This window comes from Saccopteryx bilineata, chromosome 8 (genome assembly GCF_036850765.1).
Source record: "Saccopteryx bilineata isolate mSacBil1 chromosome 8, mSacBil1_pri_phased_curated, whole genome shotgun sequence".
Taxonomy (NCBI): Eukaryota; Metazoa; Chordata; class Mammalia; order Chiroptera; family Emballonuridae; genus Saccopteryx; species Saccopteryx bilineata.
The window spans coordinates 68274285-68300387 of NC_089497.1; the positions used below are offsets into that span (position 1 = coordinate 68274285).

At 41.8% G+C, this 26103-nt stretch overlaps 1 protein-coding gene across 7 annotated transcripts in view; it reads left to right on the forward strand.

Moving 5' to 3' along the window:
* Positions 1-26103, forward strand: part of IGF2BP2 (insulin like growth factor 2 mRNA binding protein 2) — a 193717-nt gene that overhangs the window by 124310 nt on the left and 43304 nt on the right. For all 7 annotated transcript variants that reach the window (XM_066241060.1, XM_066241063.1, XM_066241061.1 and 4 more), the window contains 2 exons: positions 10175-10223; positions 11308-11359. In XM_066241060.1, the coding sequence (XP_066097157.1) occupies positions 10175-10223; positions 11308-11359 (101 nt within the window). The remainder of the gene's footprint in view (positions 1-10174; positions 10224-11307; positions 11360-26103) is intronic.

The following is a 26103-nucleotide window of genomic DNA, read 5'->3' on the forward strand; positions in this document are numbered from 1 at the left end:
CTTCTAGTGGAGTGGTAAGACTTACACGGGATGATTAGCATCCATTGCAATAAATAATAGTGGTAATTTGAAAAAAGTTTCTGCTAAAAACACTGTGACGAATATTTTGGGTGTACCTCTGAAACTGTATTAAATTTCATCAAATAAAATAAAATAGGGGATGAGGAAGAGATAGTGTTCAATGAAGCCCATGGAGAAGTTCTGGTACAACTAGAGCTAATAGTCTATTTCTTTGTCTATATTGTCACAAAATGAGTTAAGGAAGGGGATGGTAGCTGGGAAGATGGTCTGATCTATGGGGAATTGAACACAAATTAAATATGAATTTAAAAAGAAATTTTTATATGTTGACCCTTTTTAAAGAGCTAAAATATTTCATTTCTGAGAAATCTGCTTACCTACTTTACTAGACTGCTGTTTGGTGGTTCCAATCTACAATCGAGCATATTAATTCATTTTAACAGGAGATGATTTAACCTTCCTCTTAAATCCCTTTCCAAAAGATTCATACACTGCTCACAAAAATTAGGGGATATTTCTAAATGAACTTGAAGCAATAAAAAAAAGAAGCATTTGATTTTTTTTATTAAACAAGAACATCAGAAAAGAAAGTGACAAGTCAAAGAAAGTTGTTCAATTATGCAAATGAGATGCAAACTCAATTATCATGACTGAGTAGCAAATGACATACTGGTGAGGGTACAGAGAAGCATGTCAAACTGTACGAGAGTGCCACACACTGACTGTTCAGTAGGATGTATGGTCACCCGAGACTGCCAAAGCACACTGACAGCGATGGGGCATGGACAGGATCAGACTGTCCAGCAGTTCTTGTGGGATCCTCTGCCACTCTTGCTCCAGGGCAACTTCCAGCTCAAGAAGTTTGTGGGAGGTATTGGACGGTTTGCCGGACGTCTTCCCAGTGCATCCCAAGCATGTTCAATGGGATTCAGGTCTGGAGAACATGAATGCCAGTCTGTGCATTTGATCCCTGCCTCCTGAAGCATGTTGTTGACGAGATGTGTACGGTGGGGCCTTGCATTATCATCCATAAAAAGAAAGTTGTTTCCCACTGCTCCAGCACAGGGTACCACTGTAGGGTGCAGGACCTCATCTCGATGTCTGACAGCAGCCAGCGATCCATTTCTGATGACGTGGGGGTCAGTACGACCACCAATGCTGAAGCCAGCCCACACTATGATTCCACCACCAAAGGAGTCCCTTTCTCACATGAAATGTAGATTCTCCTGTGTTCCTCATTCATGCCAGATCAGCACACGGTGATTGTCAGGCTGCAGACTGAACCGTGACTCATCAGAGAAGAGGACAGTTGAGCACTGACCACAGGTCCAGTGACCATGTTCAGCAGCCCACCTTCTACGGGTCCTCTGGTGTTCAGCAGAAAACGGAATGCATACCATTGTTTGCTGGGCACGCAGTCCAACATGATGGAGCCGATTTTGTATGGTCTGGGTGCATATCTGTTGTCTAGTGGCAGCAAGAAACTGTCCCCACAGCTCTGCTGCATTGCTGCACCTGTTCCTTCTTGCCAATAAGGTCAAGTAGCAGTCATGTCTTGCTGCTGTGGCAGATGGGTGACCCTGCCCTCATCTTCTTTGTACTGTGCCAGTCTCTTGAAAGTGATTCCACAGTCTGTGCTAGTCATGCTTTGGGATGTTCCAAGTGCTGTTGCCACTGTCGTCTGTGTTTGACCAGCTTTAAGATGGCCTGTGGCTCTCTAGGCTTCACATTCGGGCACATGGTGTTGCAGGGGCATTGCAAGGGCTGGGAGATTGCAGGATGTGCACTTTCAAGATCAGGGAACGTGCAGACACTCCAGTACTTTCAGCCTTTGTACAGTGCATTTTCACTAATGAAATAAAAGTTGGTTTTGCATCTCACTTGTGTAATCGCACAACTTTCTTTGACTTGTTTGCTTTTCTGATGTTTTTATTTAATAAAAAAACCAAATGGTTCTTTTTTTAATCCCTTCATATAATTTTGAGATATCCCCTAATTTTTGTGAGCAGTGTAGAATACCGAAGTTGGAAGGAAACAATGATCATTTAATGCAAATACTACTCACTGTACCCCAACCCGGTAGAGAAATGCCTTCACTGTCTTGCCCAGGAGTAGCAGCCTGATCTGACTTTTCATGAAGATTTCATCATCTAATTATCCCATTGGCTTTTCTCTTTTCTTCTACCTTTTTCAGCAACAATGAAGAATTGCTGATGTTTACCTCAGAAAGGAAATCTGAAATTGTGTTAGCAAGCTCTTAAGAAGAGTCTTAGAGAGACCCTTTGACAGGGGAGAGGAGGTCAGTGAGGTGTGGCTCAGACCCTTGCTTGTCTCTGGGATTCGGTACCATTCAAGCAGTGGACTTTCAGGAGATACTGTCCCTGAGAGCTCCTAAAGCTCCAGTGTGTTAGAGCTGTCTGGGGGTTTATGGTTCTGTCGATGTGAGCTTAAAGAGAGGGGAATTCCTGAGTACGTAACTGCAATTCTCCTGGGTCAAAACCCTTTGCAACAGGCCAGCACACTGAGATCTGATTTAATCTTTTTGTGTTTTGGCCCATGACACTGCTCATATTCACAAGGTCTACTCTGACTACATGTTTTATTCTCCCTAGGAAAAAAAAACCCCAAACCTCTTTTTGCTTACTTTTCAAAAGTTTTTGTGTTGAAAGCATTTAGTTTTCTAACAACTATCATGCTACATTTATTTTAGATCCCATAGAGTCAGAGGCAATTAACAATTTCGTAACGAAGTGACTCTTAGTCATTTCCTGTGCTGTGTGTGTGTGTGTGAGAGAGAGAGAGAGAGAGAGAGAGAGAGAGAGAGAGAGAGCGCCCTCAAGGACTTTAAGAGACCGTTGGTAGAGGATTGATTTGGCTATCACCAGTTACTCATTTGCTTCCCTGTGGAGCCCTACCTAGGCCCTAATTCAGTTTAGCATAGGATATCTTTTGTACAGAATGTTCAGAAGTTATAAGGGAAACTCAGGATTAATGAGGAATGAATGGGTAACAGATAACGTGCCTCAGACACATACTAAGGAGGGCATGAGCTACCGTGGGATCTGACTGTAACACCAGAGGAAGGAGTGTGGCCCAGAGCTCGGGCGGTTTCAGTCTCAACTCTCCCACAGTCCTTGCAGTTGTTAACATACTTGCTTCTCTCTCACAGTCCATGGTGCTGTAATGTCCCTCCATGCGTCCTGTGTGGGAGCTCAGAATTGCTCTGGAAACAGGTGGGACCCTGATGGAAAGAATCTCCCGTTGAATCCCAAACACTGTCTTACAGGAATCTCTTTGCTTCCTCTGTTGCTTCTCTCTCTCTTTTTTTTTTTTTTTTTTTTTTTTGTATTTTTCTGAAGCTGGAAACGGGGAGAGATAGTCAGACAGACCCCCGCATGCGCCCAACCGGGACCCACCCAGCACGCCCACCAGGGGCGATGCTCTGCCCCTCTGGGGCGTCGCTCATTGCGACCAGAGCCACTCCAGCGCCTGGGGCAGAGGCCAAGGAGCCATCCCCAGCGCCCGGGCCATCTTTGCTCCAATGGAGCCTCGGCTGCAGGAGGGGAAGAGAGAGACAGAGAGGAAGGAGGGGGGGGGTGGAGAAGCAAATTGGCGCCTCCCCTATGTGCCCTGGCCGGGAATTGAACCCAGGTCCCCCGCACGCCAGGCCGACGCTCTACCGCCGAGCCAACCGGCCAGAGCCTCTCTCTCTTTTTTATTTCATTAAATTTTATTGAGGTGACACTAGTTAACATAATTATACAGGTTTTAGGTGCTCAGTTCTACAACATATCTCTGTACACTTCAGGCAGCTTACCTGGGTATCCTCCAAGCCTTAGCTGGCCTAATTTTGACATGCAACTTGAGATTTTTATGAGCTGGGTTCCCACAAATTATATCAACTTTGTTCTCTACTCAGGCTCCTAACATGGTCAAGGTTTGAGTTAAAAGTTCCCAAAGTGGTCAATCAGGCTTGTGGCTAATTGCACATATGCCTGCTGGCATTTTACCTTTTTAAAAATACAGGTGATTCTGTGGTTCTACAGAATCACAGATTTCTCAACAGTTAACTAATTTGATTTCCCCAGCTGATTGCCCGGTTATTTTAAGCAACAGATTCTACCACAGAAAATAATATCTGCCAGGCCCTTAGAACAGTGGGCGTCTCATTTGTCTGAAATGCACTCAGTTGGAAACTATTTCTTCTGGGCATCTGTAGTGCAAAGATAATGTCATTCTGTACAGGTGGCCCTTGAACAACACGGAGCTTTGGGCATCAGCCCTCACAGTCAAAAATCTGTGTAGAACTATGATTCACCAGAAATTTAACTGCAGCCATTACTAGGTATCTGTTAACAGATTGGTTCTAGGAATCCCGCGGATGCCAAAGCCTGTGAACGCTCAGTTCCTTACATAAAATGGCATAGCACAATGCATACAGTTGACCCTCTGCATTCATGGAATCCCAGTAGGGATCAAAAATGCAGCTTTTGATCTGCGGTTGATTGAATCCATGGATGCAAAACCTGGGGATACAGAGGTCTGACTGTGTATTTATTGAAAAAGAATCTGCATATAAGTGGACCTGTGCAGTTTAGACCTATGTAGTTAACTGTATTCCCCTTTTCCTGGTAGCTTATTTGATTATAAGGGAAGGAAATGCTTAGCTCTGAATCCCAAAGCCATGAGAGAAGAGTCTGTATCCACACTAAAGAGAACCCTCTGCTTGACTATAGGTTTTATTCTGCTTTCTGTTAAAATGAAAAAAGGGCCCTGGCCGAATAGCTCAGTTGGTTAGAGCATCGTCCCAAAGTGCAGAGGTTGCTGGTTCAATCCCCAGTCAGGGCACATACAGGAACAGCTCACTGTTCCTGTGTGTGTGTGTGTGTGTGTGTGTGTGTGTGTGTGTGTGTGTTTCTCTCTCACTAAAATCAATACATAAAAATAAATTAAAATTTTTTAATTAAAAAAATGAAATGAAAAAAATCAAAATCATACTCCCTGCTGCCCTCTTTATTCTTGTTTTTATTTTTAAGGTATAACGGATTCTATTGAAGCATGCATATAAACTATAGGTATAATAAACTACTATTTTTGGTGAAGGAATAGGCACACAAAGCGTGAACCATTTGGTAGGGCAAAATTGTTTTTTGGTTTTTTTTACAGGGACAGAGAGAGAGTCAGAGAGAGGGATAGATAGGAACAGACAGCCAGGAACGGAGAGATAAGAAGCATCAATCATCAGCTTTTCCCTGGGACACCTTAGTTGTTCATTGATTGCTTTCTCATTTGTGCCTTGACTGTGGGCCTTCAGCAGACCGAGTAACCCCTTGCTCGAGCCAATGACCTTGGGTCCAAGCTGGTGAGCTTTTTGCTCAAGCCAGATGAGCCCGCGCTCAAGCTGGCGACCTCGGGGTCTTGAATCTGGGTCTTCCGCATCCCAGTCTGATGTTCTATCTACTGCGCCACTGCCTAGTCAGGAGGGCAAAATTGTTTTAATGATAAAGTGAGAAGAAGACAGTAACAGGGTCCTGAAAAGGAATTTGCGGCCTGACCTGTGGTGGCGCAGTGGATCAAGCTTCGACCTGGAACGCTGAGGTCGCCGGTTCAAAACCCTGGGCTTGCCCAGTCAAGGCACATAGGGGAGTTGATGCTTCCTGCTCCTCCCCCCCTCCTCTCTCTCTCTCTTTCTCTCTCTCTCTGTCTCCTTTAAAATGAATAAATAAATAAAAATAATTTTTAAAAAAAGAAAAGGAATTTGGGTGTGGTGACAAGGAGTCATTCAAAAGATGCAGGAGTAACCAGTTACAGTATATCCGTGTCTTAGAAAGTCATTGGCACCAAGTGAGGGATAGATGGGGAAGAGGGAAGTGCAGAACGGAAGACAGACAGTAGGAGGCCGCTGGAAGAGTTCTGTGGCAGTAAGGATGACAAATGTCATTTACATCTGATTAGCTTGATTTCTCTTTTAAAATAAAAACTGTGAGATTATTCTATTTTTTAAAGGAACAAATAATTATTTTCTTAATACCCTATCACTTTCCTAAGTTATTTTGTAAGCTTGGCTTTTTTGTTTAAGTGGACACACTTTTATGAATTTCAGAAGGAGAAAAATGGGTCCACATTTGTTGTTCGAGACAGCGGAACACTTTTTTTTTCCTAAAGGAAATAGGGAAGCCTGACTAGTGGTGATGCAGTAGATAAAGTGTTGACCTGGGACACTGAGGTCTCAGGTTCAAAACCCCAAGGTCACTGGCTTGAGCAAGGGGTTACTGGCTCAAGGGGTCCAGCCAAGCCATGGGTGAGAAGCAATCAGTGAACTACTGAAGTGCCACAACTACGAGTTGATGCTTCTCCTCTCTCAACTTTCCTCTCTCTCTCTCTCTCTCTGAAAGAAAGGAAGGAGGGAGGGGAGGGTAGGGAAGGGGAGGACAAGACAGGACAGAACAGGACATAGGGAAAAGAACTCCCTGTTTCCTCTCGACTACCTGGCAAAGGAGAGAGAAATAGACAGTTTGCCTTCCTGGGCGGGTCAGTGGGGTCTGCTTCATAAACAGACAACAGCCAGCAAGAGCAGGGCTTTTCACACTCCTTGGGGTTCCATGTTCTCCGTTACTACTGTATGTGATTGACTCCGTACTGCATGGGACACTGTGAACAAGGAGCCTGTCCTAGAGGAAATCAGGGTGGTGGGTAATATCAGCAAACAAATAATTATAGCAGAAAGTGAGCTGCTTTATAAAAGGTAATGAGTGCAGCAGAAACACTTCTGCCTAGAGACATTCTGAATGTCTGCACGTGTGACCTGGGCTTTAAAGGGCACACGTGAGGGGAGACAGGGACAGGCACTCTGCACACCCCGACAGGAAGTCGTGCTGCCTGGACAGTGCCAGGGGAAGTGGCAGCTAGATCAGAGAGCTGGCTCACTCCCGGTCCTGAGAGATGATCTCTGAGCATATTCTCCCAGATGACTTCATTGAGTTCCCGTTTAAGAGGGTATACTGTACTGATCTCCATTTCCCATTTTTAGTTTTAGGTTCTTTTCTTTATTTCCATCTGATCTAAGATTAGAGATTAGCATTTTAGGGATGATTTTTCCTTGAGTCCTGCTTAACGAGCATTCTATTTACTGAACTGATTGCCCGATGTGCAGTCTCTACACGGGATATTACAGGGAAACATCATGGTTTTAGACCTGTTTAGTTAGGATGTGGGATAATCTGGACTGGGCAGCGTTTACTACATATGTACTATGAACACAGGGTTTGTCAAATAAATTAATATTCTGTCAAATAAGATTTTAAGAAGAATAACCTAATTGTGAAAAAGTGAAGTGTTTGGGTTTTGTTCTTTTATTTTTTTACTTAAGCAGGTTCCAGTAAAATAAATCTTGCATATTCATTAAAGCAGTCCTAGTAGTTTTAAATTGTTAACTTTTTAAGTGAGTAATTTAAGAGTTGAATACATTCTTATTTTTTGGAGAGACTTCACTTGAGGTGGTAAACACACAAAACAGTGTACAGATGATGTGTTATAGAATTAAGCTCATGGAACCTGTATAATTTCGTTAACCAGTGTCACCCCAATAAACTCAATTAAAAATAAATTTCAAGCCTGACCAGGTGGTGGCATAGTGGATAGAGTGTGACATGGGATGCTGAGGACCCACGTCTGAAATCCCGAGGTCGTCGGTTTGCGCACCAGCTCATCCTGCTTGAGCGCAGGCTCACCAGCTTGAGCGCGAGGTCACTGGTTTGAGCCCAAGGTCGCTGGCTTAAGACCAAGGTCACTGACTTGAGCAAGGGGTAACTGGCTCAGCCACACACCCCCCTCAAGGCACATATGATGAGAAAACAATCAGTGAACTAATAAAGTGCCGCAACTATGAGTTGATGCTTCTCATCTGTCTCCATTCCTGTCTGTCCCTGCCTCTCTCTCTCTTGCTCTCACTAAAATAAATAAATTTCAAAAAAGCAGATAAGACAGATGTAGCTCAAATAAAAAGTACACGCGTCCCCCTTTACCAACTAAATCTGCTTGTAGCTACTTTGTTCTGTGCTCTTACATATACCCACATTTGATAATGTAGTTTTTAAAATTGAAATAATGTTGTTTTGTGCACTTAGAAAACAGGATCACCTTAATCTATAGCTCTTTTCTTGTAACAGTACTTTGAAGAATTCCTATGACAGTGTACATATGACTATATTATTCTTTTTAACAGCTGCATAATGTTCCATATTATGGCTGTACTCTGAATTATTTATTCATCTCCTATTGGTGGCAATTTAGAGTTTTTGCAATCTTTGTTTATTACAAATATAATAGCTGCCTTTGTTCAAAAATCTTTGTGTTTATGCATGAGTTTCTTCTAATAGGATTTCTACTAGTAAATTCTTGGTTAGCAGTTGCATTGTTTATTCTTGGACGTGAAATATTTTTCTTCATTTAAAAATTTTAAAAAAATTTCTTCATAAATATTAAATTTTCTTGCAAATTCTGATGCCTGTTCTATAAATAGTTAGGCTTATGAGATCTTCTGTAGAGCTTTCCATGTAGCCACTGAGCGGGGTGGTATCAGACGTTTTATTATGAACCTTTGCCAAAAGCAGTGTCAGAATAGAGCCTTCATAGTATAGCAGTAGAAATGAATTCTTGGTTCTATTTCCTCGTTCCTATCCTGGTAAGAGATTAGAGATTCTGCAGACTGGCTTGTATAGTCATTTCAGCGGCCACAGTAAAACTTGAGTGCATTCTCGCTTTTAAGAAATAAGACAAGACAGAAGCAGTGTATGGGATCTATGCAACTGGCTTCCCCCTTTTCACTAAAGATCTGAGAAAACTGGAGCCCCTCATTTACGTCATTGTTTCGCCATCCTTGGTTTGTGTACCTCTCTCTCCCTCCCTCCCTCTCCCTGTCTCTCTCTCTCTCTCTTTTTCTCTCCTCTTTTCTCTCTGCAGGAATAGTAACAGTCTTCCTGACGCCATTGCCCAAGTTACAGCATGGAGAAACATGTGGCCTTTGTAGCCACTATTTGGTACCCCTGACATCAGAAGGAAAGAAAAAGTGGTCCTCACACCCTTCTCTTGCCACCCCCCAGTGGATATTTGCAGATTTCACCACCAAGCCCTCCATTAAAATGACTTCTCTCCTATTTAAATGTTGATTTGTGCTTTCTTTCCAGGATCTAACATGTTCTCAAAAAATAGAAAAAATTCGTATCCTCGTGTTTCTGTTCTTTTATTCTAATTTTAATGCTTGAGTAAAAATAAGAAATCATCTAAATCACTTAATTATCAGACCAGAAGGATATCCTGAAAAAAATTTTTTAATCCTCTGAATAGAAAGGCAGGAAAAGGCCCACATGTCTGTCAGTAGGGATGGGTTAAGTACACTTCAGTACATCCAGGTTATAAAATAAAATGAGGAAGCTGCCTCCCAACATAGAAAGATCTCCAGATATTACTGTTAGGTGTGGGAAAAGATGTAGCAAGTGTGTAGAGTATGCAAATATTTCTGTAAGAAAAGGGAAAAGTAATTAGGTTTGTAGTTGCTGTTACTTGCATGAAGAAACTGTGAAAGATACACAAGCAACAAGTAAACCTATTTCTGTGAAAGATGAGGCGGAGGTGAGTGGGAGTAAGGCTTTCGTATACCTTTTTATAGTATTCTAATTTTTGAATTATGACTGTATTATCAATTCAAAAATAAAAGTTTTAAAAAGAAGCTTTGCACTGTTAGATAAGGGATAAACTAAACCTGCTCTTGTTTAAGCCCATTTTGTATGTGATTTCACCCATCGTGTTTGAGCTTTGGTGCCTTTTGGGGTAGGGGCAGTTGCAGTACTTTGTGTTTTGAGGACGAAGGCAATAATTCTATAATTATAACTTATATGGCAATTTAAATTCTAAGTACTTTGGTAGGAAATTGGAAAGGTAAATCTGCATTTAAACTAACTTGTTCTGACTTCTTGGATTTGTTCTTAACACCCCCCCCCCCCCCCCCCGCCAAAGTAATTGAGAACCTTAAAACATGATAGTCATGCCTCGGTGAACCCAGTAGGAAAGTGAACTCAGATTATGGTCTTAGCCTGTTTTTATTTAAGTTTGTGTCCTGGAGAAAGTGTTATGGTCTATGCTTTTATTTTTACAGGAGCAGAAAAATTCAGATTCGCAACATCCCTCCTCACCTGCAGTGGGAGGTAAGCCGGTGTCACTTCTGTTTTTACTGTCTTCCTGCTTTCTTTTCTTTTTAATGGGTTCGCAGACATTTCTCCCTCTTTTCTTTCCCCTTCACATTTAGGAATTAGAGATCCTCAGACTCCACCCTCCTTTTTTCAGTACCCTAATGTGCACCATCTGTCTTGAGGTCGGGGTACTGTCTGTGCCTCTCACCACGCAGAATGTGCGTGTTAATCTCGGAGGTGCTGTCTTCTCGAGCACTTACAAACTGAAACAAATGTGTACCTGATGCACATTTGTTCTTTTTGTGTGTGTGTGTGATTTTTATCTCATGATTTTTTATAAAAGATTTTTACCTTTCCAACTTACGATTTTGAAAAAAAACAAATCTGTGGGAAACCAATAAAAATAGGAGATTCTTTATTAGTTAGTTTTGAATTAATTGCTATGAATAACAGTTAAGATATATTTTCCAAGTTGTAAAACTTCTTATAATATTGTTATCGTACAATAAAATAAGATAGAATATGAGGAGTGGTCTTACAGCATTATTTGAAAACAAACTGCCTGAGGTTTTATTCCCCAACCCAAATGAAATCAAAATAGCAGTAAAGGAAAGAGAATGTTCTGTCCAATATTTTCATTACTTAGAAAAAAAAACATTTTGTTGTGGAAAATGTCAAATATGCACATCCCATTGCTTTGTAAAATAATGAGATTCCTAGAGGAAAACCAAAGGAAGAATGGTTAAAGCTTCCAAGTGAAAGTGAGCCTTGTACTTCATTCTGCTTCTCATTTCAAGAGCAGTAAACAGGTTCTAAAGGTCGTCACAAGTGTGATGGACAGTTACTGAGACTCTGAAATTCTGCTGCATCATTTCAGTGAACAGATTGCTTGGGAACCAATAAACAAATGAAAGTCCCACATATTTATTCAGTTCGAACTGTTTATGGAAGACCTATTTAATAAAGATAGCGATTTAATTCTATTATTCCTGTAACTGTCCTTGTTCTGTTTTATGCATTTGCCCGGGGAGATTGCTGTACTATTCTCTGTGAATACAATCTTGTTTTCCCATTTTGACACTGAAGCTCTCTTTTTCAGGTGTTGGATGGACTTTTGGCTCAGTGTGGGACAGTGGAGAATGTCGAACAAGGTAATAAGTAAGGAAATTAGCCTACTACTAAATTTTGAGAAAAGTAACCTATTGTTATTTTTTATTGGCTGGGTCAACTCCTTGGAGAAATATGGAGTTCAAACTCCTTTGAAACAAGCCTCTTAGAATATATCTATGTATATCTATGTGTGAGATATATATGTGTATCTCTGTGTCTGTGTGCGCGCGCGCGTGCGTGCATGTATGTATGTGTATTTATAGCTATATAATTTGTTTTTTCAAGGAACATGATTTTCAGGCTTTTTGTGTGTGTGACAGAGACAGAGAGAGGGACAGATAGGGACAGACAGGAAAGGAGAGATGAGAAGCATCAGTTCTTCGTTGTGGCACCTCAGTTGTTCATCAATTGCTTTCTTATATGTGCCTTGACGGGGTGAGGGGGGCTCCAACAGAGTGAGTGATCTTTTGCTCAAGCCTTGGGCTCAAACAATGACTGTGGGCTTCAAGCCAGAGACCTTAGGGCTCAAGCCAGCGACCATGGGGTCATGTCTATGATCCCACGCTCAAGCCAGTGACCCCGCACTCAAGCTGGTGAGCCCGCTCTCAAGCCGGATGAGCCTGCGCTCAAGCCAGTGACCTCAGGATTTTGAACCTGGGTCCTCCATGTCCCAGTCTGACGCTCTATCCACTGCATTTTTTTTAATGCTCTGTAATGTGCTCAAGTACTGGACAAACACTGTTGGGCTGGGGTAAGTATAATTCACTTGGAAGTAAGTGGATTTACACTATTACAACTTTCTTCTTCCTGGCTAAGAAAAAGAGATCTCTAATGTCTAGGCATGAGTATTTCTCAAGGAGTATGACTTCTACATCAGACTCCCCTGGGTGCTTACAAAGATGCATATTGCTCGGCTCACCATAGACCTATAAAGTAGTGCAAGAGTTCGTGAATCTATTTTAAACAACTACTCCCAAGTGATTGTTGTCGTGTATACTCAAGTTTGAGAGCCACTGTCTTGGGAACAGTGTTGTAAATGCCTAGGAAATACATACTTTTCTACTGCCCTAATTTTTACCCTCTAAAACAGTGGTAGTCAACCTGGTCCCTACCGTCCACTAGTAGGCGTTCCAGCTTTCATGGTGGGCGGTAGCAGAGCAACCAAAGTATAATATAAGTAAAGATAGATTTAATTATAATAAGTTGTTTTATAAAGATTTATTCTGCCAAACTTAGCGAAAACCTGACATAAAGTACTTGGTAAGTAATTATTATTATCTACTTTAACTTGCTGTAACTCTGCTTTATAAATTTTATAATCACCTACTTTAAAAATCACCATTACTGTGGAACCGGTGGGCGGTTAGAAAATTTTACTACTAACAGAGATACAAAAGTGGGCGGTAGGTATAAAAAGGTTGACTACCCCTGCTCTAAAACATGAAATACTGTGGTTTTAAAAAGAAAATAAATGGGTAGCTGACACTGATGTGTTACATGGCTCTTTTAAGAGTCCCAGAAAGGTAGATTCCAAGCTCCTGATATCACAGGCAGTAACATATATAAAGATTATTTTTGTGTAGACCTAAAAAGTAAAATATGAGGCCCTGGCAGGTTGGCTCAGCGGTAGAGCATCGGCCTGGCGTGCGGGGGACCCGGGTTCAATTCCCGGCCGGGGCACGTGGGAGAGGCGCCCATCTGCTTCTCCACCCTCCCCCTCCTTCCTCTCTGTCTCTCTCTTCCCCTCCCGCAGCCGAGGCTCCATTGGAGCAGGGATGGCCCCGGCACTGGGGATGGCTCCTTGGCCTCTGCCCCAGGTGCTAGAGTGGCTCTGGTCGCGGCAGAGCGACCCCCGGAGAGGCAGAGCATCGCCCCCTGGTGGGCAGAGCCTCGCCCCTGGTGGGCATGCCAGGTGAATCCCGGTCGGGCGCATGCGGGAGTCTGTCTGACTGTCTCTCCCCGTTTCCAGCTTCAAGAAAGATAAAAAAAAAAAAAAAAAGTAAAATATGAATTCAGTCACTCACTGTAAGCCCTTGGAAAAGTCGCTTTTAACTTCACTGATTCAGTTTCCCTGTGTGTAAAAGGGCAAGGATAATTTCTGCCCTTCCTGTATCACTGAATAACTGGCACCCACAGTGAACCTGAGGAAGGTATTTGTAGACCATGGAGCTGTGCATAAGCTCAAGGGATAAAGTTCACGTAGGAAAAATCACGGAGAACCTATTTTCTCATATGCAATTTGTTCTATCTGCCAGTGTAATTAATCATTTTAATATAGTAATTCAGATGTTCTTCACCTAATGAATATTAAAAATATCATATTCCGTGTCATGCTGCTGATTGCCCATGCCCAAAGTTGAAGGTAGAGGGCTCCGAAAGAAGATGTGGTTTCTAAGGATTCTGTTTCTCAGTTCTTGTTATTTTCCTCAACATGGAAAAGAAAACATTCTAATAAGGATTGGTTGTAGGAGGCAAGGTGGCCCTTATAGACAGGAACTTATAAAAGTTATTAGCTAAGACCATCCTATGAATTCAAAAGAGTACCATGCAAGAAAGAAATACTTCAGGTCCCTGAGGCAGTTTACGGCTCCTAGGGCAGGCATGCCCGGGAGAGTGCCCACTTCCCACCTGCTTCATGACTACAGAGTAGAAGTGTTGAGCGGTTATTTTGTCCTATTTCGTTGGTGATTCCTGATTCAGCAGGAAAACATTTTCAGTAGTTTTAAGAAACTTTATAGAGCTTTCATGTCCAATGAAAAAAATTCGAATGGAGCTCAGTTCTTCTTTCAAGAATCTAAGAACTGTCTGGTCTCCTGAAGACAAGCGTCTTTGAGGAATAGAGAGTATGACTAAGGTGTGAGAGAATCTGAGAATCTGAGAGGCCTAGTGGAGAATGTTAGTCAGGAGGTTTAAACAGCCCTTTCTCCCTTTTTGGGAGTCTGCAGCCTCATCTGTAACACTAGAAAGTAGTCAATAGGAAACCTTTGTAGCATTCTATGTGTCAACACTGAGAGAGGATGGATATGGGCTGCACACGCCCTGTTTTGCACTGTGAAGTCTCCCCTGGGTACATGTCACGTAGAGAGCAATTGGAACACTCCCTGGGCAACGGCCTGGACTGGATTCAAGTTTATGGCATGTAAATCCTGAGAGTGGTTTCTTCTTAAGAATTACCCACTCGCTCCCCACAAAGGCTGTGGCCACTTTGAAGTTATTGGATAAGCAATATTTTAACAGTGGTCTTGAACCTTTTTTGAGACTTTTATGGAGATTATAAACCAGAAAATTTTATATATCCACAAATTTGAATCTTTGGGTAGAGTTCGGGAGGGTCAGGTTATAGAATTCCTAAAGCTCTAGTATAGAACAAGATTAAGAATCCCTACACTAGGGCCTGACCTGTGGTGCAGTGGATCAAGTATCAACCTGGAATGCTGAAGTCGCCAGTTCAAAACCCTGGGCTTGCCTGGTCAAGGCACACATGAGAGTTGATGCTTTCTGCTCCTCTGCTCCCCCATCTCTCTGTCTCTCTTCTCTAAAATGAATAAATAAATAAAAAAGAATCCCTACACTATATTCCAAGATGACAACAGAGTAGGGGGTGGAGTTCCACTCGTCTCCTCCCAGGACCAAACTGAAGTTGTAACTAAATTTAAGAACAACAATCCCCAAAAACAACTTAGGACTAAATGAAGAGGAATCTTTAAGCAAGGATTCACAGAAGCCACCAGAAGACTGGTAGGAAAAGTGGAGATGTGAAAAGAGCTTCTCCCACTCCCAGGAGTGAGCAGCCACTGGGACATTTTCCCCAAGACGTGTGGGTCCTAAGCTTCAGAGCACCAGAGCCTAGAAGAGGTGACCACACTGTAATTAATGGTGAAAAGAGGTGAAGTTTCTGTCTGCAAGAAAGATATGGTAGATCTCAGAGATGCAGGCACTCTCTTAAAGGGCTAACACAGAAAATCTTGTTCATAGCCACTTACCCTGGGCTCTGGTGGAGGGAGAACTGAGAGGACTAGAGCCACATGAGGAGAGTGTGAAATTGGCAGCTTTGAGGAGAGACGTGGTGAGAGACACTGGAACCCCTCTGCGGAGTCATTCTCCAGTTCCACAGTCACCATCTTTTTATTTTTTATTTTTTTTATTTTTTTATTTTTTTCTGAAGCTGGAAATGGGGAGAGACAGTCAGACAGACTCCCGCATGTGCCCGACCGGGATCCACCCGGCACGCCCACCAGGGGCGACGCTCTGCCCACCAGGGGGCGATGCTCTGCCCCTCTGGGGCATCACTCTGCGGTGACCAGAGCCACTCTAGCGCCTGGGGCAGAGGCCAAGGAGCCATCCCCAGTGCCCGGGCCATCTTTGCTCCAATGGAACCTTGGCTGCGGGAGGGGAAGAGAGAGATAGAGAGGAAGGAGGGGGTGGGAGTGGAGAAGCAAATGGTCGCTTCTCCTATGTGCCCTGGCCGGGAATCGAACCCGGGTCCCCCACACGCCAGGCTGATGCTCTATCGCTGAGCCAACTAGCCAGGGCCCACAGTCACCATCTTTATTGGGTGGAGCAGCATCACCTGGGAAAGCACTTGCCCCACCCTCAGGAATCTCTCTTGCCCCACTCTATGAAGATTGGGCCCTGCTGAGAAGTCAGCAACCTTGGCCAGGAAGCAGGGAACTGAAAAGACTCAGGGTGTGATAGTAACTTAGTTGTCTGGTGTTGAGACCAGAGCTTTTCCCCCAACTTTCCCAAGAATATGACTGGTGCTTCTATCTTACGGGAGACTCAGTAGACACTGTCCAGACTGCGGGCAGACCAAATCTTTGGGTTTCAGTGGCTACACCCACCAGGCTCATAGTGGCCATACCCTACTGAAGTCTGTGAAAAAATACTGGACACACTGACCCCTGGGGCTCTAGGGTGGGAGTCGCACTCATCACCTTTCCTAATTTCTGAATTGCCCCAGTCTCTAGACTCAACTAGAGGTGTTTTCAGGGGCCAAGCCCAACAAGCAGCCAGCAGACAGAAGCAGCAGGAGGCAGAGCTCAGGGAGCCTTGGGCCTTTTGCTGACTTGCTCCCATGCTTGGGGCTGGTAAAAGCCAACTTAGGTGTGCAGCTTGGTCCTCCCATGTGACCTGGATGCAGAGGCAGCCACAAACTCTGGATTGCTTCTAGCTCCAAAAGGTTGCTGAGGGCCAGTCATGGGCAGTGCATGGGCAGTCACTGGCCTGCACCAGGATCACTCCTAAGAGGCCCAGAACCAATACATCCAGAGGCCAGCTACAGAGAACATCAGAGCAGGACCCAACTACTCTTATTAGCAGTATATCCAAAGATAAAGAGAGCTCATCAGAAGCCAAACCCAGCTAAGGCAAATTCCACTTTCTATGGTCAACACCTACACAGCAGTTCACATGCTTTGAATGTTGTATAGCTTCACAGCCAACTGAAGTCCCAGATATCCTGCCCGACTGGGCTAAGGTCCACAAGGGAAAGGGAGAGAGGCTTAGAGCATAGACATTCGAAGTGTGAATTCCTTGGAGCCTATTGTTGGGACTGGTTGAGGGGCTTAGCCATCTTCTAGGGGGTCACAAACAGCGCCAGTGGAAGACTCTCTCAGTCTTCCTCCCAATGATGAGGGACTCCCCAGCTGAAAGAACTTTTGCAGAGGAGACTGTTGACCCCACCCAACCTGAACCTGCTGCTCACCTTGCTGGGGAGAAATAGAATTGGAGGATCCAGTAGTGGCTGAGGAATTAGGCTCTGGAGTTGGGGCCACTTTCCCTGTACTGAACTCCTGACCAAGAGACCTCCAAAGTAGGGGGTCCCACTAACATCTTGACCTCAGATGCCCTAATCAACCAAGCTTGCAACCTGTGGACGGGTTGGTGGGGTGCGGCCAGTCTGAGCCCACACCACAGTCTTTCTATAGAAGACTCTGTGGGAAGACCAGGCAGCTGCAAGAGGAGATAGAGCAACTGAAAAGTGGGGGATAATCTTTAAAAAACTTGGGCCTATCACAGACCTGCTGTCAGCTCTAAGCAGGAGGAAAGCAGTCCTTATACACAGGTTGTCCCCTCTCACGCACACCCAAGCACAGAAAATGCAGGCACAAATAGTGATCAGCATGGTATCTCCAGATAGTAGCCCACAGTGGGTTACAAACAACGTCTGGCATCAGCCCATACCTGAACTCTGCCCAAGAGGACCAGTAGTCAGCGGCAAATTGCATCAATGCTAGACTCAACTAGCTGTATAAGTGGCACACCCAAAAAAGAGTCCACCAGGCACCAGACCCTGCTGAGAATAACTACGCCCCATAGGACAGACACTGCATAGTGTCTACTACACGTGATCAAGGTTGACCCTTAGGGCCACCCAGCCTGAAGAGTTAACTCTACCCATGAATGGGGCAATACCATTCAAGACTCACATACAACAGGAGGGTAAATATAATCCTCAAGAAACATTCCTAGCCTGACCAGGCAGTATTACAGTGGATAGAGCATCAACCTGGGACACTGAGGACCCAGGTTCAAAACCCCAAGGTTGCCAGCTTGAGGACGGGCTCATCTGGCTTGAGCACAGGCTCAGTAGCTTGAATGAGGGGTCGCAGCATCAGCATGGGACCATAGACATGACCCTATGGCCGCTGGCTTGAGCCCAAAGGTTTCTGGCTTGTGCCCAAGGTCTCTGGCTTGAGCAGGGGGTCACAGGTGCAGCTGGAGCCCTCTAATCAAGACACATATGAAAAAGCAATCAATGAACAATTAAAGTGCCACAACTACGAGTTGATATTTCTCATCTCTCCCTTTCCATCTCTGGCACATGTGCGCGCTCTCGCTCTCGCGCTCTCTCTCTCTCTCTCTCTCTCTCACACACACACACACACACACACACACACACACAAAACAACTTTCTTAGAGCAAGGAGCTCAGGTGGCCCGGAGGTTATACTGAACCCACCTTCCTCATAAAGACATCACAACAGATTTTGGAGTAAAACAGAGTTACTGAATACACAGACAAAATGAGCAAAGAAATATGACCCAAATGAATCAACAAGAGAAATCCCCAGAAAAAGAATTAAATGAAATGGAAGTAGCCAAGTTATCAATCCAGAGTTTAAAATAATGGTTATTCGGATGCTCAAGGATCTTGAAGTAAGAATAAATAATCACAGTGAGAACTTAAACAGAGAGATAGTAAGCATTAAAAAAACCCACACAGGCCTGACCTGTGGTGGCACAGTGGATAAAGCGTCAACCTGGAAACACTGAAGTTGCCAGTTCAAAACCCTGGGCTTGCCTGGTCAAGGCACATATGGGAGTTGAAGCTTCCTGCTCCTCTCTCTCTCTCTCTTTCTCTCTCTCTCTCTCTCAATCTTTCTCTCCTCTAATAATGAATAAATAGATAAAAAAATAATAATTAAAAAAAAAACCCACACATTAAAACCATAAAAAAGAACCAGTCAGAAATGGTGAATACAGTATTTGAAATGAAGGCCGCACTAGAAGGAATCAATAGCAGGTTGGATGAAGCAGAGGATCAGCAATTTAGAGGAAAAAATAAATGTAAGTACAGAAGCAGAGAAGCAGAAAGAAAAGAGGCTCAAAAAAGTCTGAGGAAACTCTAAAAGACCGCTGTGGCAACATGAAGTGAAACAACACCTGCATTATAGGTGTTTCTAAAGGAGAAGAGAATGAACAAGGGATAGAGAACTTGAAGAAATCATAGCTGGCCCTAACCAGCTGGCTCAGTGGTAAAGCATCAGCCCGGTGTGTGGAGAAGTGTGGGTGCCCTACTTCTCCCCCTCTTCTCTCTCTCTCTCTCTCTCTCTCTCTCTCTCTCTCTCTCTTCTGTAGCCATGGCTCTGTTGCAGCGAGTTGGCCTTGGGTGCTAAGCATGGCTCTATGGCCTCTGCCTCAGGTGCTAAGAAGAGCTCGGTTGCTGAGCAATGGAGTAACAGCCCCAGATGGGCAGAGCATCGCCCCCTAGTGGGCTTGCTGGGTGGATCTTGGTCAGGGCACATGCAGGAGTCCATCTTTGCCTCCTCTCCTCTCACTGAGAAAAAAAAAATTATAGCTGAAAACTTTCCTAATTCAAGGAAGAGAAAGGTCACAATAGTTCAAGAAACGTAGAGACTCTCATTTAAGATAAACTCAAAGAGGTCCACACCAAGACACATCATAATGAAAATGCCAAAGAAAAGAAACAAAGAAAGAATACTAAAAGTAGCAAGAGAAAAGCAGTTAATTACCTACATAGGAGCTCCCATAAAGCTGACATTGACTTCTCAACAGAAACACTTCAGGCCAGGAGGGATTGTCAAGAAATAGTCAAAATGATGCAAAACAAGAACCTACAACCAAGACTACTTTATTCAGCAAAGTTATCATTTAAAATTAAAGGAAAAATAAAAAGCTTCCCAGAAAAAAATGGCCCAAGGAGTTCATTATCACCAAACCAGTACTGCAAGGAATGTTAAAGAACCTGCTATAAAAAGAGGAAATAAAGAAAATCGAGAGAAAGATTATAGTTTTAAAGAATAAAGTGGCAACAAACAAGTACATATTAATAACAACCTTAAATGTAAATGGATTAAGTGCTCCAATCTAAAGACATAGGGTAGCTGCATGGATAAGAAAACAGGACCCGTACATATGCTATCTACAAGAGACCCACCTCAGAACAAAAGATACACATAGAGTAAAAGTGAAGGGATGAAAAAAAGTATTTATGCAAATGGAAATGGAAAAAAAGCTGGAGTAGCTATACTTATATCTGACAAAATAGCCTTTAAAACAAAGGCTTTATCCCTATGGTAGGGATAAAGATGGTCACTACATAATTATAAAGGGAGCAATCCAACAGGAGGATATAACCATTGTAAATATCTATGCACCTACTATAGGAGCACCTAAATATATATAGATCAGATTTTGATGGACATAAAGGGGAAGATCAACAGCAATACTATAATACTAGGGAATTTTAATACCCCACTAACATCAATGGATAGATCTTCCAGACAGAAAATTAACAAAGAAACAGTGGCCTTAAATGACATACTAGATCAGCTGGATTTAATTGATATCTTCAGAACCTTTCACCCCAGAGCAGCAGAATATACATCTTTTTCAAGGCTCATGGTACATTCTCTAGGGTAGACCACATGTTAGGACACAAAGCAAATCTCAATAAATTTAAGAAGATTGAAATTATTTCAAGCATTTTTTCTGATCACAATGGCTTGAAACTAGAAATAGAAAAACTGAAAAATATTCAAACACTTGGAGGCTAAATAGCATACTATTAAATAATATTAAATAATGAATGGGTTAACAGTGAGATCAAGGAAGAAATAAATTTCCTTGAAATAAATGAAAATGCACATAAAACAACTCAAAATCTATGGGACACAGCAAAAGCAGCACTGAGAGGGAAGTTCATAGCATTATAGGTGTAAGGTATTTTTCCCTGCCAAGGAAGAAGGAAGGATGTAACCACGAAGTGTGGAATAATAAAAGGCTTTATTGAGTACAGCGCATCCCGCCTGATGAGGTTCTGTGGTCCCAGGGGACAGAAGTCAGGGAAGTCGCATAGGGTGACCCATGTGGGGAATATTTAAAGGGTCTCATCTAGGGTGGTGGAGTTGATATGACGTGATGAAATCTCACTGGCTGACGGACAGTTGCTCTTTTTCCAAGGACTCCTAGGAAGTTGCTTTTGGCGCGCATGGGTGTGGGCGGCTCTAGCCAAAGTTTCTGGGTCTGGGTTCCTCACGTGACCTTCCCCCATTGCTGACCACCTTACAATAGGCATACCTTAAGAAGCAAGAAAAAGTTCAAATAAACAACCCTGCATCTAAATGAACTAGAAAAAGAACAACAAATAAATCTCAGAGGAAGTAGAAGGAGGGAAATAAAGATAAAAGCAGAAATAAATGACATAGAATCTAAAAAAAAAAAATACAAAAGATCAATGAAACCAAGAGCTGGTTCTTTGAAAAGGAAAACAAGATTGAAAAACTTTTAACCAGACTCATCAAGACAAAAGAGAGAGAACTCAAATAAAATTAGAAATGAAAGTGGAGAAGTAACAACTGACATCACAGAAATACAAAGGATTGTAAGAAAATACTGTGAAGATCTATATGCCAAAAAATTGGACAACCTAGGTGAAATGGATAAATTCCTAGAAATATACAGCCTTCTAAAACTCAATCTGGAAGAATCAGAAAACCTAAACAGACCAATGACAACAAATGAATTGAAACGGTTATCAAAAAACTCCCAGGAAACAGAAGTCTTGGACCAGATGGCTTCACAGGCAAATTTTACTAAACATTTAAAGAAGAATTAACACCTATTCTTCTCAAGCTATTTCAAAAAATTCAAGAGGAGGGAAGACTTCCAAGCTCCTTTTATGAGGTAAACATTATCCTCATTTCAAAACCAGGTAAAGACACTACTAAGAAAGAAAACTGTAGACCAATATCCCTGATGAACATAGATGCTAAAATTCTCAACAAAATATTAGCAAACCAGATCCAGCAATACATCAGAAAGATTATATAAATCATGATCTAGTGGGAATTATTCCAGGGAGGCAAGGCTGGTACAATATTTGGAAATCAATAAACGTGATTCATCACATAAAAGGAAGGATAAAAATTACATGATTATATCAATAGATTCAGAAAAAGCATTTGATAAAATCCAGCACCCATTTATGATCAAAACTCAGCAAAGTGGGATTACGGGAAACATACCTCAACCTAATAAAGGCCATATGTGACAAACCGACAGCCAACATCATACTCAGTGGGCAAAAAGTAAAAGCAATTTCCTTAAGATCAGGAACAAGGCAGAGTACAGTGGTCCCTCATCTATTGCAGGGATTAGGTTCCAGAACCCCCTGCAATAGGTGAAAATCCACAAAGTAGTGACCTTATATTTATTTTATTATTTACATATATTTTAAGGCTTTATAAACCCTCCCCACACTCTTATAAACCTTTCCCACAGTTACTAACCTTTCCCACACTCTTATAAACACTTCCTATGCTCTTAAACACTTTCTACACTCTTAAACCTACATAATTTTAACAACATATAAAATTCTATGCTACATATTTTATCTAGATTTAATATTCTTTTAATGTTTTAATTAGTATTATATTTTTTAATATTGTTTTCAATTTTTTAGGCTAGAAAATGTTTATTTTACTGCAAAAATAATTAAAATAATAAATATATAAATATACCTATATACTGCAAAATCCCACCATATAGCCAAAAATCCATGATACAAAATTAGATATGTACAATTTAAAAATCCGTGATACAGTGAGACCACAAAAAGTGAACCAGTATATGGCAAGGGACAACTGTATCTCTTTTCATCACTCTTATTCAACATAGTTCTGAAAGTCCTAGCCACAGCAATCAGACAAGAAAAAGAAATAAAAGGCACCCAAATTGGAAAAGACAAAGCAAAACTGTCATTATTTGCTGATGACATGATTCTGTACATAAAAAACCCTAAAGTCTCTGCTAAAAAACTGCTAGAACTGATAGATGAATTTGGCAAAATAGCAGAATATAAAATTAATACTCAGAAATCAGTTCCATTTTTATACACCAATAATGAACTGTCAGAAAAAAAAAATAAGGAAAGAATCCCATTTACTATTACAACAAGAAAAAATAATAAAGTACCTAGGAATAAATTTAACCAAGGAGGTAAAAAACTTATACTGGAAAGTTATAAGACGTTGAAAAAAAAATTGAGGAAGATACAAACAAGGGGAAGCATATACTGTGTTCATAGACAGAAAGAATTAACATTGTTAAAATGCCCTTACTATATAGATAAATGTTAAGTGGTTACCAGGGAGTGGGGGGAAGGGAGAGAGTGAAGAGGAACAAAGATATATCCCACATAGGCGGGTTATAAAACTGAGACTCACAGACAGGTAAAAGTTACGTGGTTACCTGAGGGAGGGGGTGGGAGGGGAAGTAAAGAGGGACAAATAAATATAAGGTCACAGAAATTATCTGACTTTGGGTGATGGGCACACAACACAAATCAACAGTTCAAATGGTATAGAGATGTTCACCTGAAACCTATCTACTCATTCATCAATGTCACCCCATTAAATTTAATTTCAAAATAAAAAGGGAAAAAATTTAAATTAAAAAAAACACACATACTCACATTATCCAAACCAATCTACAGATTCAATGCAATTCCTGTTAAATTACCAAGGGCATACTTCAAAGATCTAAAAAAAGTATTCCAAAAATTTATATGGAACCAAAAAAGAACCCTAATAGCCTTAACAATCTTGAAACTGAAGTTATACTATTAATACAAGGCCATTGTAATCAAAACAGCTTGGTACTGGCATGAGAACAGTCATACGGATTGATGGAACAGAACAGAGAACCCAGAAATAAACCCATGCTTTATGGTCAATTAATACTTGACAAAGGATGCAAGAGTACACAATGGAATAAAGGTCTCTTTAATAAATGGTGTTGGGAAAATTGGACAAGTACATGCAAAAAAATGAAACTAGACTACCAACTTACACCATTCACAAAAATAAACTTAAAATGGATAAAAGACTTAAATGTGAATTGTGAAACCATAAGAATCCTAGAGCAAAAAAAAAAAAAAAAAACCTAGAGCAGTGGTCAGCAAACCACGAGCCACATGCAGTTCTTTGGCCCCTTGAATGCAAGTCTTCCACAAAATACCACGTGCAGGCGTTACCTCGATAAGGAATGTACCTACCTATATATTTTAAGTTTAAAAGATTTGGCTCTCAAAAGAAATTTCAATCATTGTACTATTGATCTTTGGCTTTGTTGACTAATGAGTTTGCTGACCACTGTCCTCGAGGAAAACATAGGCAGTAGACTCTTCAGATATCTCTTGTAGCAATATTTTTGCTGATGTATCTCAGTGGGCAAGTGAAATAAAGGACAAAATTAACAAATGGGACTATATCAAACTAAAAAGCTTTTGCACAGCAAAAGACGCCATTAACAAAATGAAAAACAACCCGCTCAATGGGAGAACATATTCACCAATATGTCTGACAAGGGGTTAATAACCAGAATTTATAAAGAACTTCTAAAACTCAACACCAGGAAGGTAAACAATCCAATTAAAAAATAGGCAAAGGACTTGAATAGACAAGTTCTCCAAAGAGGACATACAGATGGCCAATTGGCATATGAAAAAATGTTCAAAGTCACTAGTCATCAGAGAAATGCAAATTAAAACCACAATGAGATACCACCTCACACCTATCAGAGTGGCGCTCATTAACAAAACAACACACAACAAGTGCTGGTGAAGGAGTGGAGAAAAGGGAACCCTCCTGCACTGCTGAATGCAGACTCATGCACCACTGTGGAAAACAATATGGCATTTCCTCAAAAAAAAATTTTTTTTTAATGGAACTGCCTTATGACCCACCTATTCTACTTCTCGGAATTTATCCTAAGAATCCCAAAACACTAATTCAAAAGAAGACATGCACCCGTATGTTTATTGCAGCATTGTTTACAATAGCCAATATCTGGAAACAGCCCAAGTGTCCATCAGTGGACAAGTGGATAAAAAAGCTGTGGTACATTTATGCATTTGAATACTACTCAGCTGTAAAAAAGAAGGAACTCCTACTTTTTTGCAACAGCATGGATGGACCGGGAGATTTTTGTTTTTGTTTTTGTTTTGTTTTTGAGACAGAGTCAGAGAGAGGGATAGACAGGGACAGACAGACAGGAACGGAAAGAGATGAGAAGAATTAGTCATCAGTTTTTTGTTGCACATTGCGACACCTTAGTTGTTCATTGATTGCTTTCTCATATGTGCCTTGACCACGGGCCTTCAGCAGACCGAGTGACCCCTTGCTTGAGCCAGCGACCTTGGGTCCAAGCTGTTGAACTTTGCTCAAACCAGAGGAGCCCGCGTTCAAGCTGGCAACCTCGGGGTCTTGAACCTGGGTCCTTGACATCCCAATCCGATGCTCTATCCACTGTGCCACTGCCTGGTCCGGCAGACCTGGAGATTATTATGCTAAATGAAATAAGCCAGTCAGAGAAAGAGAAATACCATATGATCTCACTTATGTGGAATCTAATCAACACAATAAATTGAGGAACAAAAAACAGAGGCAGGGACATAGGGAACAGATGGACAGCTGTCAGAAGGTAGGGGGAAAGGGGGATGAGATCAAAGAAGGTGAAGGGTTAGTCAAATTATATATTCATAATGCAAATACAAAAAAGTAGGATAGCAATAGCCAGAGGAAAAGATGGAGTGGAGGCAGGGGGGCAGATAAAAGGGGGAAATGAGTGGAAAGAGACCGCATGGGGCATGGTGGGGCAGGGTGCGCTGAGTAGAGGGTGCTATATTGAGTGGGACACTTGAAACCGTGTCAACACAATAAATTAAAAATAAAAATTTTAAATTAAAAAAAGAATTTCTACGCTGTAGGGTTTTATTATTACTTTGAAAAGCAGCTCTATTGTGGTTGTTGAATTATCCTTAACTTAATGTTGTTGTTAAGTCTGGGTCTTCCAGTAGTTTAAACATTTTAAGCAGAGAATTTAACTTAGTCAAGTATGCTTGTTTTGGGAAAATCAGTATGTTTGCTTTAAGTTTACTGGGTTGGATTGAGAAAGTTTTATCTTGCCTTTTAAATTTATTCTTGACTTCTGACTTTGGAAGAAGCAGCAATTATGAACTAAGATAAGCCAACTTATAAGAA